General features: G+C 54.4%; 1 protein-coding gene and 2 non-coding genes across 3 annotated transcripts in view; 2 read left to right on the forward strand and 1 right to left on the reverse strand.

The window, feature by feature from the left end:
* Positions 1-350: 350 nt before the first annotated feature.
* Positions 351-12,269, forward strand: part of VAC14 (Vac14, PIKFYVE complex component) — a 57,534-nt gene continuing 45,615 nt past the window's right edge. Inside the window, exons 1-10 of the mRNA XM_027646537.1 lie at positions 351-467; positions 2,629-2,779; positions 3,277-3,444; positions 4,119-4,181; positions 5,167-5,274; positions 6,055-6,164; positions 7,071-7,177; positions 8,032-8,166; positions 8,431-8,583; positions 10,580-10,634. Of these exons, the coding sequence (XP_027502338.1) occupies positions 364-467; positions 2,629-2,779; positions 3,277-3,444; positions 4,119-4,181; positions 5,167-5,274; positions 6,055-6,164; positions 7,071-7,177; positions 8,032-8,166; positions 8,431-8,583; positions 10,580-10,634 (1,154 nt within the window). The 5' untranslated portion in view covers positions 351-363. The remainder of the gene's footprint in view (positions 468-2,628; positions 2,780-3,276; positions 3,445-4,118; positions 4,182-5,166; positions 5,275-6,054; positions 6,165-7,070; positions 7,178-8,031; positions 8,167-8,430; positions 8,584-10,579; positions 10,635-12,269) is intronic.
* On the reverse strand, positions 1,737-1,807 carry TRNAG-GCC. Its single transcript has one exon. It is a non-coding gene; the product is annotated as a tRNA-Gly (tRNA).
* On the forward strand, positions 9,505-9,575 carry TRNAG-GCC. The gene has a single exon. It is a non-coding gene; the product is annotated as a tRNA-Gly (tRNA).

Genomic DNA, 12,269 nt, shown 5'->3' on the forward strand with positions numbered 1-12,269 from the left:
AGAGCTGGACACAGCACTCCAGGGGTGGCCTCACCAGCGCTGAGTCCAGGGGCAGAATCACCTCCCTGCTGCTGCTGCCACACTGTTCCCGATCCAGGCCAGGATCCATTGGCTCTCTTGCCCCCCCGGGCACACTGCTGGCCCACGCTCAGCTCCCCGCTCTCCCCTCCGCCCCTTCCCTCCAGCCCCTCGGCCGCGGGGGCGGGTCCCGTGTGGGGGGCGGGGTCTCACGGGGGGGCGTGGGGGGCACGTGGGCGTGGCGTGGGTCACGTGAGCGGGGGGGCGGGGATCACGTGGGCGCGCCGCCGGCGGGGTCACGTGGGCGCGGTCCCGGGCGCGGTCACGTGGCCGCCCGGCGGGGCCATGAACGCCGAGCGGGACCTGGCGCCGCTGGCGCCCGGCGTGGTGCGGGCGCTCACCGACAAGCTCTACGAGAAGAGGAAGGTGGCGGCCCTGGAGATCGAGAAGTGAGTGGCGGGAGGTGCCGGGAAACCGGGGAGGGCAGCGGGAATCGAGGGCGGCGCCGCTGCGGGGATGGGGCCGGGGAGGCCGACCCGGCTCCCCGGGGAAGGGCGGGGAGGGGTGTTGGCGTACCGGGTCTCCCCGCGGCCCCGGCGTGGCGGGAGCCGGTCAGGGATGTTTGGGGTGGGTCCAGGTCCCACCGGGCAGGGGGCGGCGGGAGGGACCGGCCCGGCTGTGCCCGGTGGGAGCTGGCGGCTGCGGCGGTGGGGATCACCCCGGGGGGACACGGGAGGCCCGGAGTAGGGGGAAGGGGTGACCCCAGTGGGAGCTGGGGGCTTTGGGGCTGGGGGTCACGCTGGGGGGACCGTGAGTCTATGCTTGGCTTATACCAACCAAAGTCTGCTTTGGGGTCAGATAGTTCAGCTAATCAATCTGCAAACATGATTTGGGAAGGGTATGAGAAGGAAGAAGGCAAGGGCCAACCTTTTCTGCAGATCTCACAGGTTTAGATCATCCAAAACCCATCACAGAACAGCCCCAGCAGCATCTCTCCCATGTCCATGGCATTGAGCCAGGAGGGACTTGCTGCCTCTCAACTCAGGAGCCTCCTTGTCCTCTGGCTGATGATGCAGGAGCAGCAGCTCCTGCTGCTTTTAGGCTCTATGATGCTGCACTTCACTTTCCATGGCTTTTTGCCTCGTTAATTAAACCTTGAATCCTTTAAGGAAGTCTGCAAACTTATTCACATTCAGGCAAAGCTCCATCCATGAAATGCAGGCAGTAAAGTGATCACCCCAGTGGTCTGTCTTGCTTGAGCTCAGTGTGTTCCTCTTCTTGGAGCAGGACTGGAGATGGAGCCATTTTCCCTAAATCAGCTGTTGGGATAAAGGGTCGGGCTGTAAGTGTTGGAGAACTTGGCTTTGGAGTAGGAAGAGTAGGGAGGGGCTGCCTGGTGCCCCTGGAGAGAAAGGGAGCAGCTGCTAAGGTCAGAGCAGAGCTGGTGTTCATAATCCTGGGAAGGAAAGTTCGTGAACATTTTCTGTAATGATTTTCCTGGATTATAAAGTGCGTGACTGGCCGGTGGCCCTTGTCTGGGAGAGGGTGGTGTGAGATCCATATAGTGCCAAAGAAACCTTGTATGGAACTAGGCAGTGAAAGCTTTTTCACCTTTATTGACAATGAAGGTGAAGGTTAGTGATTTAGGCAGTATTTTTGAAGGGCCTGGGTCTTGTATTGTGGATAGAAGTCCAAGAAAAATGGAGGAAAAACAGCACTGCATTGGCCGGGAATCGAACCCGGGCCTCCCGCGTGGCAGGCGAGAATTCTACCACTGAACCACCAATGCTACAGCTGTGTGCACATCTGGCTCCACAGCTGGCTCCACAGCTGCCTGTGCCTCCCTGCCTGGCCGGTGGCTCTGCCACAGGGAAACCAGGGCCAAAGGGCTGGATGGACAAGCTGGGACCTGGAAGCGGTTCCCTAGGCTGGAAGCTCGTTCATCTGAGCACGGGTGATGCATTAATTATCTCTGGGTAACGAGCTGCAAGTTCCTGGGGCGGAGCAGGTATTGCGTATGGAAACTGGGTTGGCTTTTTATTAAGGCTTGTGCTGTTTAGGAGCATATTTAAATATACTGTTAATATAAAATTAAATGTATGAGGTATCAGCTGAAGCAGCGTGTGGGTGGCTGGGAAAGGTCCAAAATCTTGGCACTGCGTGTGGGTCTGGTGGGCAGCAATTCCGTGCCCAGCTACCAGCACTCCTGGTCTGTGCTTAGCTCCTCTTGGCTGCTGTCCTGTGCCCTGCTGGGGATAAATGACCTGCCCTGTTGGAGAGGGGGTTTGAAGACCTGGTAACTTCTTCTCTGCAAGCAAACAGCTGCACTGGGGTGGCCCTTGAGAGCCCATCCTGGGCTTAGAGCTCGTGAGTGGTGGAGGAGGCTGCAGGCTGGAGCAGCTGGAGGGCAGTGATCTGCTGTTGGATGTGAGCAGGGTGGAGGGGAGGGCTCTAGTTTCACTTGTGGATCCTGTCAGCATTCCCCATTTCATTACCACTTTCTCTGGTGTTTGTCATGGCTGAAAGTCCCCATGGGGAACCAAACCCCTCAGCGTTTGTATCGGGCAGAACCTAAACTCCCCCTCGTGTGCTCTCCTCTCCTCTCCCCAGGCTGGTGCGAGAGTTTGTGGCTCAGAACAACACATCTCAGATCAAACACGTCATCCAGATCCTGTCGCAGGAGTTTGCACTCTCCCAGCACCCCCACAGCCGGAAAGGGGGACTCATTGGCCTGGCAGCCTGTTCCATCGCCCTGGGCAAGGTGGGTGCGGTGGGGTTTGGGACTTGTGCAGGTTGTGGTGTGAGAACAGCAGTTCCTCCTGGGTCAGTGCGATGGGGAGACTCGGGCTGGCGGCCCTGCAGCTCCCTGGCTCCCTCCCTGCCTCGCAGCATTCAGCTGGGTCGTGTTTGAGTTTTCCCAGCACACCCACCTTCGTCCTTTGGGCCCTGGAGCACTTTCTGGCCTGGGTTACACCTTGGCAGCTCCCCCAGGCGTGTTTAAAGTGCGTCTGTCCATCCTCAGTGTCCAGCAGCTGGACTAGACTCAGCAGGTTGGGTGCTAATTCGTGTTAACAGAGCTGACAGGAGTTGCAGCCCTTCCACCTCCCACCCCCAGCTCAGGCAGCCCCGGCAGCACGAGCAGGATCTTTGGAAAGGAGGGCTGAGGTACGGGCAGGATGTTTGCAGTATGTGCCAGGGCAGTGCCATCTCTTCCCTGTGCCATGGTCCTTGGCTGAGCAGTCTCCTTGTGCCCACCAGGACTCTGGGCTGTACCTGAAGGAGCTGATTGAGCCGGTGCTGACATGTTTCAATGACGCCGACAGTCGCCTGCGGTACTACGCCTGCGAGGCTCTCTACAACATCGTCAAGGTGGCCAGAGGCTCTGTCCTCCCGCACTTCAATGTGCTCTTTGATGGCCTCAGCAAGGTAAGAAGCTTCCTCTTAAACCCCCATGTGCTTTCCTTTCCCACACTTGAGTTCTGAGGCTTCTTCCCTAGTCCTCGACATCTCCCAAGTCAAACAAACCGGGTTGTCCAAGGTCGGCGTTCCAAGTAAACTGGTTTACTTTGACCCAGACAGGTCTGAAGGACAAAATGAGCAGTTTCCACACGGCTTCACTGATACTGTGGGTGTGGAGTTCACTGTAAGATACCTTGCTCTCTGCTCATCCTCACCTCCAGGATGTATGTTCCTGCTCCTTGTTGAATGGTGTTCCAAAATGAGGCTGAGAAAGCTGCTGCAGGCGAGGTGGCTCTGCAGCACTACATCTTTGTGGGGTCTGTAGGGTCAAAACCATGTCTATGTCTTTGTAGATTTTCACTGGTAACTTGTATTTCTCCCCTTCTTGAGGGCGTGACTGGCCCATGAAAACCTGCATAGCAGGGAGAGGTGAAGTTTGCTTCATATTCCCCTTAGGAATTCTCTCAGGAGAATTTGGTGGAGCCTAATGAAAAACTGGAGATAAAGGGTCTTCTCTCTGTCCATCCCTGTAATGCCAGAGGAGAGCAACAGTCCTGTGAGCCTGCTGAGAGCTGCACTGCAGAGCAGGGAGCAGACCTGGGACCCAGTGCTGCAATGGCTCTTGTTTCTGTCGTTCACAGCTGGCTGCTGATCCTGACCCAAACGTCAAAAGCGGCTCCGAGCTCCTCGACCGGCTCCTCAAGGTAGTTTTGCTCTCCAGCTGAGAGTCCTTGGTGTAGGCTGGAGGCATGTCCTGGCTGGGGATGTGTCAGTCCCTGAGGCTGCAGGTGCTAAAACCATCCCAGCTCAGTCCTGTGGCTGCTGGTAAAACATTTCTTTCTCTCACGGACCACAGCCTCTTGGACTGAGGGTCTGGAGGCCTTCTCAGGCAGCTGGATGGAGGGGCTGGTGGGTTATCCCAGGGCCACGTGTGCATTCAACTCCCGGGAACTGGGGGAAGCAAGGTTTTAGTTTGAGTGGGTTTTCACCCTTGTCCCAGGCAACAGAAGGGCTGTTCTTCTGCTATTCCTTGCCCAGGCAAGTCACTTTGTGAGCAGAACTGCTCTGCTGCTGCTTTGGGGTGCAGGGCTTGGTTCCTGTTCCTGTTGTGTCTGCTGATGGGCTTTTACTGTCACAGACCTCCCAGTTCCTTTTTTCCTGCTGTTCAGAGAGGAGCAGCTCCCTCCCAGATCCTGCCCTCACTCCTCTTTATCACACCAGTTAAACCAGTCTCCTGCTGCAAACCTTCCTGCTGGGAGACCAGCTCCACCACACCAGGGCAAGAGACTCGGCCACGCAGCAAAATCCACCAAGCGTGTAGAAAGAGCTTTAAACAAAACTCAGGGACTTTCCCACCCTGATACGTGTGGCTGCATCAAAAGTGCTTGCTCATGTGTGCAGCACACCACTGAGGTATGATTTCCTTCTGTTCAGCCAGGCTGCCACACAGCAGGCAGGAGCATCCCTCTCTGGGTCCTGCTCAGTCCCTGCCCAAGGGGGGGAATTCCTAGCTCATTGCCTGAATAAACTGCGTGGTTCCTTCTCCCCAGGTCTCATGACCTGCAGACCTATACATCAACTGGTTGTCATCTTTTTCCTGTCATGTGCCTTAAAAAGACAGGGTGGGATGTCTGCATGGACATGAGTTGGCAGCCATCCTTCCTAACACCCTCTGCTTGGGCTCTGCAGGATATCGTGACAGAGAGCAACCAGTTTGACCTGGTGGGCTTCATCCCCCTGCTGCGTGAGAGGATTTACTCCAACAACCAGTATGCCCGCCAGTTCATCATATCCTGGGTAGGTGCACGGGGTGCCACATGTTCCTGCCAGTCTGAACTCCAGAATATTGTGTCTCACCAGCTTCCTATGTCTGGGCAAACTGCAGATATCCACGGCGATGTGTGAGCTCAGGCACCTGGATTTATTTGGGCAGGTTTTTAAGCCAGCCGAGTTTTTAGCCTTCTTTAAAGGGACAGTTCCCTGTCACCTTGCTGGTGCAGTCACAGGAACATCACACTGTGCTTCTGCCAACCTGTTCAGGACATTGCACTCCAAGTTAGAAAGTACAGTCAAAGTGTTGCTTGTGTAAATAGACATACTGTGGTCTAGAGGTTATAGTCTCCCAAGGGACAGTGCCAGGCTGCTTTCCATCACTCAGCAGTGATGGAGGGTGTTGCTCTCTGGGAGGCAAGGGATCTCCCCTTCCTTTCTCCTCTCTGTGCAGGGCAGAAGCTCTTGGTGCCTGGTTGGAGTCTGAGGAGATGTGTGTCCCTGGACTCTCAGCTGTACTGCTGCCATCCCAGGTCTGCCTGCATGTGTCTTGGCAGGCATCCCTGATCCCTGTGTTGTTTTACAGAGCTGTGATTGGAAATGTAGCAGTGCTGCAGGCTGATCACTCATTTCCTGTGCCAGCTCAGCTGCTTCCCGAGATGGGCAGCTCCACACTGTCCTTTTTTTCTTCCCCCCATCCCACACAGCTCAGCTCTGAATTCCTCAGTATCCTGCCAGATTTGTGCTGGTGATGTTAATCAGCTTCTCCAAAACTCACCTCTTCTTTCTTACTCCTCCCCGAGCTAGATCCTGGTCTTGGAGTCTGTGCCTGACATCAACCTCTTGGATTACCTGCCAGAAATCCTGGACGGGCTCTTCCAGATCCTGGGAGACAACAGCAAGGAGATACGGAAAATGTGAGTGTGAAGGCTGGCGGGGTGCGAGGGCTGTGTCATGTTTGCTGTCCATCCATCACCCTCTTCCTTGGTTTGCAGCTCTTCTGTATAACTGCAGCAAAACCCCGTGCGCGCAGTGGGAGGTGGATTGACTTGGGTGGGGGATCAAAGTGTCCTTGGCAAGGAACTTGTTGTGGCTGGGGAGGACACCGTGCTCTGTCCCTGGGGGACAGACTGTTTTGGCTTGGTTGAAGCCTTGACTTCACAGCCAGTGTGCTGCTGGGATGGGGTATGAGCTCTCTGAAGAAGCAGCACGTGAGCCTCTCTCGGCAAGGCAGAGCTCCAGCCCGGTGTCTCCTGGGTGGAGAACAGGAGGAAGCATTGGGAGTTTGCTCCGTGTATGTGCTGCTGATTCCAAGATGGAGGCGTTTTGAAGCGCAGGATTGGCTGTGTGTTCTCAGAGGGGTCAGAGGATCCTGGTGTTTTGTGCTGGGAGAGAGTGGCTGGACCTGTTTTGTGGGGCATAAGTAAGTGGCGAGACCAGCCCGGGCCTATCCTCCTGCCAAGCCCTTCTGGATCCTCTCTGTATCTGTTTCCCAGCATCCACATGCTGAGGAACCAGCACTGAAAACTTTGGATATTGGCTACCCAGCTGCTCCCCTCTGTGCTCCCCATCCCAGGCACCTCCATATCCACAGTGGCTGTGGGGGAGTTTTGGGAAGGTGTGGGGGGCTCTGGGCAGTCATTACCTCTGTCCTCACAGCTGTGTGCAGTCCCTGCTGTGGGGCAGGATAAGCTTCTCAGCCTCATCCCTTCCTGGCCCTGCTCCTGTGCGGACAACCCTGCAGGATTGTCTCCATAACTTCTCCATAACTTCTCCATCCAAGGCTGACCAGAGCGCTGACCAGCTGCTCTGCCTGTCCACAGGTGCGAGGTGGCTCTTGGGGAATTCCTCAAAGAGATCAAGAAGAATCCCTCCAGTGTCAAGTTCGCAGAAATGGCCAATATCCTGGTGATCCACTGCCAGGCAGCGGGTGAGTGCACAGGACTGAGCGGTGGCACCCAGCTCCTGGTTTGTGGTGGGAGGCAGCTCTCCCACAGTTGGCCCTACTACTGATGCCACAGACACAACACAGGTCTGGCATCCTCCCAGAGCGGAGGGACCTGAAAGAAAAATATCTGGTTGTGCATGGTACCTGTGGATATGCAGCACTTCTGGAAGGATCTCCTTAAGGGCTTACCATAACCTCAGGTGGCACAAGGTGCACAGGCCGGACAGCTGGATGTGTGTGGGCTTTGTGCCAGTGCTGCAGTGCAGCTCCTGTGGGTCTGCTGTGTAGGCAGTGGCAGAGGGTCACAGCTGCAGCTGGATGTGTTTCCTGAGAAGGGTCTTGTCCCCAGGTTGTGCTCATTGAGCTTAAACTGCTCTTTAAGCATTGCTGGGTGGGAGTGGGTTTCTTGGGAGATTGCTGGCTTTTCATTAAGCTGACACTGTTTAAGCCTAAAACCTGGCCTTGCATGAGCAGAGTGCCCCAGAACTTGGGGAGGTTGTTAAAACCCCAGCTCTAGGAACAATGCTTGACCCAGATACACAAGTGCAATGGGTGTGACAGTGGAAATATCCTTATGCATTGGTAAGCTTGACAGAATACTTGTAAATGAGAAAACCTTCATTATAGGTTGAAGGGGGTTAACTCTAAAACTTAATGATTGTGTTTAATCTCAGCCTCACTGCAGATTCAGGTCTTAGTTGATCTCCTCTGGGACTAGGGTCTCTCTGGATGGAGCAGAGGTAGCTCCATGCTTGCAGGTGGTCATTGGCTTACGGGGTTTGCTGAGCTGCCAGTGCTGTCATTTCCCTCACCCTTGCTTGTCCCCTGTCTTCCAGATGACCTGATCCAGCTTACAGCCATGTGCTGGATGAGGGAGTTCATCCAGCTGGCTGGCCGGGTGATGCTGCCCTACTCCTCAGGGATCCTGACCGCGGTCCTGCCGTGTCTCTCCTACGACGATCGCAAGAAGAGTATCCTTGTAACTCGGAGCTGCTCCCATTCCTGCTACAGCAACCCACAGGGAAGCACCTGCTTCCTGCCCCTGGGGTGCAGGTCCAGCTGCATGGCTGGAGAGGGCCAGGAGAAGTCCTCCCTCCAAGTGCTAACACCCACACTGGCTGTTTGGACGTGAGGGGGGTTGCAGTAGCTGGGTTGGGGCAGCCCTGGTGGGGCTGTGGTGGCTTCTCCGTGGCTGGCACCTACCCATGTGTGTTCCTTACACTGCCTTCACTCAGACATCAAGGAGGTGGCAAACGTGTGCAACCAGAGCCTGATGAAGCTGGTCATCCCAGAGGATGATGAAATGGATGAGGCCAAGCAGTCGATAGACATACCAAAGGAGCCCACCCCAGAGGAATCCCTCTCCAAGCCAGAGGCAGCATCCAGCGGTGAGTCCCCATTGATCTGGACCATTAGAGGTGTGAGGAAGGTCAAGGGAAGGTTCTCAAGAGAAGTTCCTGAGTTGGTTTGGTGTCTTGAAGCAGCTCAGGACATGTGGGACCTCTCTGCTTTCTTTGGACCTCTCTGCTTTCTGTTTCACAGATCTCTGCTGAGAGAGACCCATTTGGTGCAGTCTTCTTAAGAGGATCATTGGTCCGGCCTGGAGCCCAAGTGGTGCTGCAGTGCTGTGTTCCCTCATGAGCATCCCCATCCCCTCACCACCCTCCACTTCAACTTAGTCATTAAGTTGACCTGAAAAAGATCATTTATAGTTTGAGAGCAGCTGTTGTCACCCAAAGGAGAGCTCGGACAGCTGTGTTTGCCCTGGGCGTACATCAACACGCACATGAAGGATGTTGATGGTGGAGAAGGGTAAAGAAAGGGAAGGAGAAGGATTTTGGATCCTTTCCAAATTCATGGTGCTCTCCAGACCATCCTGTGGATATTGTCCCAGTCCTAAAATTTCCAGAACACAAAAGGCAAACATTTGTAAGCAGACTGGAAGAGCTGGAAGAGGGTTCAGTGGAGAAGAAACTTAGCAGTCCCAGTGCAGCAATGCCTGGAAGCAGCAGTGGCTTCAGCCCTCTGGCATCCCTTGGGTGCCGTTGTCCTGGCATGACTAAACGCTGCTGCTGGCACAGCACGTCTTCGTTGTGCAGGTGTGCAAAGTATGAGTGTAACATTTAAACCACGTGAGCTCAGCCGTGCTGGTTCGGGGCTGCACCTTCAGCCCGGTGCTCTTCCGTAACAGACCCGCCAGCAGAAAACCCTGCAGTGAGAGGGAGCAGGGGGTGGAATTGAGATGGAGGGGTGTCCGTGTCCTCCTGCCCACGGGGAGGCAGGAGCAGGCTGGGGCAGCGCCCAGGGCAGCATTGGTGGTTCAGTGGTAGAATTCTCGCCTGCCACGCGGGAGGCCCGGGTTCGATTCCCGGCCAATGCAACACTTGCTTTTCCTCCTTTTTTGCTTTGGTTTCTGTCCGTAACATGGACCCAGGCACCTCAAAATCTCAGCCTAGGGAAGCACCTTAATCTTCAGTAAAGGCGCAAAAGCTTTCACTGCCAAACGCCATGCAGGGTCTCCTTTTGGAAGGGGTAAAGCAGAAAAATGCACTGCCGTAGCACAGCAGCAAAAACTTTTCTTTTTTACTCCTCATTTGTCCCGAGAATACCTCCTTGTATTAAAATCTGTCTCAGAAGGGCTTTAAAACATCAAGAGGAAACTTAATGGCTTTAATCTCGACCCCTGTGGGGTTAAATTTCACCTTGAAGCAGGCAGGATCAGAAAAGGCTCTGATGCTTTTCCATCAGAAACTCAGCTCTGCTCCCTGGGAGTGCTGATGTGGCGGTGGCGCTGTCTGTGTGAGTAGAGGCTGTTGGCACAAGGGGGCACAAAGAGTCAGGTTCATCCTGCAGTGCTTTGTCACTGTGCTTGTAAGACCCAGTTTTAGCACCGAGCAGAGGTTGAAAAGCTGTTTAGGTCTCTTGGTTTCCACATGGAGTCAGGCTATGGCCAGGTGGAGATGTCCTGGGTTGGAGTCCACCTTCCCTGTGTGTGTGGTTATCTCGAGGTGTTGAAATCAGGACAGTTGAAGGCAGCTCTGCAGCTCTGGGCTACTTTCAGAATGGTTGAAACCATTAGAAGGATGTGTCTGAGTCTTTGTTACAGAAGAGGAAACCCAGTTTGGGGCAGAGGTCTGAAGCTGTGCCACCTGCATTTTGCTGGGTAGGTGCAGTCCTGTACCAGCTTCTCTGGCAGTAGAGAAGAGCTTGACAAGGAGTGTAAAATGCTCACTGCAGGCAGAAGTGATTCTTTGGGTCCCCAGACCCTCAAACAGTGGCTTGTGATGTCTTTGCTGAAGGTCATGCAGCTCTCCAGGCTTCTAGTCCTGCTGTCCAACTTCCCTGCCATCCCACTAACTCTGTCTCCTCTTCTCCTGCCCCCAGGGTCTTTGGATGCATCTGGTGACTCCAGCAACAGCAGTGTCTTTACAGTGACCAGGTAGGGTCTGTTTGTTGCTTCAGAGGGGCTTGACAAGAAGGGAAGGCTTCTCAGGGTACAGACAAGGACTGACAGATGCAGACAGAGCTGTGAGGAAGGGTGGGCTGAGCTGGGAACCAGTTGGGGTCTCCTGGGTCCCAGTAGGGTGGATGCCTGGGGATGCTCTAGGGGTTGACTTCTCTTTAATGCTTTTGCACCAAAATGTCTTGAGTTTGTGGTAAACCGAGGTGGTTTTTCTCCCAAAGAGACCTTGGAAAGCTGCCCAGTGAGGCAGCAAGTGTCTGTGCACTGAGGAGTCTGCACCTCACCTGTCCTCAAGCCTCCATGGTTGTGCACTCCACCTAAAAAATAGGGTGAAGTTGGAGAGGAGGTTGTCTCATTTATGGCTCTTCTAGCTTGACCAATACAGAAGGCATTTAGTTCCCTTCTGCCTTTGCAATGGAATGGTGGGAGAGGAACTGTGTGCTCGTCTTCTGGAGGCACAGAGGCCTCACAGGAACGTGGCACATGAACGGTCTGGGGAGCCTGGGGGACACTGACCCTGCTCCAGGCTGCAGCCTTGGCAGCCCCCCACGGCACCACGGGGCTGCAGAGGTGAGTGGTCTTACACCCCTGGCAGCCTCGTGTGGCATTAGTCAGCCCTGCACCAGTTCTGTGCCCAGCACACTCTCTCTCAGTGTCTCATCTGAATCATGTCTCCTGCAAATACCTTTCCTGCCATCCAGCTGTCTGAATTTGGGGACAAATCCATCTGCTCTAATAGCATCTTTTCTTTCCTCCTGCTGCTGCAGTTCCTTTACTCAGAGGTTGTGATTTCCAACACTTTTATTGTGCTGATGCTTATTTTTATTTGTCGTTGTGATCCCCAAAATAGGATGTGTTGTTTTAGCTGCATCCTAGCAGTGTGATGCCCTTCGTGACACATCCCAGAGCAATGCAAGCATCAGCTTTTCAGGTTGATGGTGTGTACTCTCCATTTCTTTTTTGCATTTCTGTACAGCCCAGCTACTCCATGGTCTTAATGATGCCCTTAATTTTTTCTCTCTTGGAAGTACAGGCCATTTAATTTGCACCTAGATGTTGGTTTATGGCTCTTGAATGATTTTCCTGGCTTTTTTGTCATTGCTGAGTCCTGACCCTGCTCGACCCTAAAAGTTTAGTAGGTGCAGAAGTGGATGTGCCTAGGGCTGAAATGGAGAAGGGGAGGGGGAAGAAAAAGAAGAGGCAATAGGTCAGGAGGACAAGTGATAGCTGTGGCTGTGTGCTGAAGAGCTTGCACCTGGGGGAGAGAGGGAGTGAAAACTAAAGGACAGAAACAGGGGGCAGCTGGGATGTGTTGTCCCAGTGTCACAGAGAGACAGAAGGAGAAGGCTGCCCAAACTGAATTAGTCTACCAACAGCTCCAGCACCAGGGAAAGCCGTCTGGGACAGCAAGAAGGACCCTCCACATCTCTAAGAGACCTGGCTTTGCTAGATAGAGACTTCTTCTTGAGCCCCTCCTAAGCCCTTTTAAACAGGAAACTCCAGGTTTTATCATGGGGTTTACCTGCCCTGAAGCCCATTTCCCCACCCTGTGTGACCCCTCTGCTTGATCCAGCGACAGGACCTGTTTTTGCCGTGGCATCCGTTGTGGGG

This window comes from Corapipo altera, unplaced genomic scaffold, assembly GCF_003945725.1.
Source record: "Corapipo altera isolate COAL_440 unplaced genomic scaffold, ASM394572v1 62, whole genome shotgun sequence".
Taxonomy (NCBI): Eukaryota; Metazoa; Chordata; class Aves; order Passeriformes; family Pipridae; genus Corapipo; species Corapipo altera.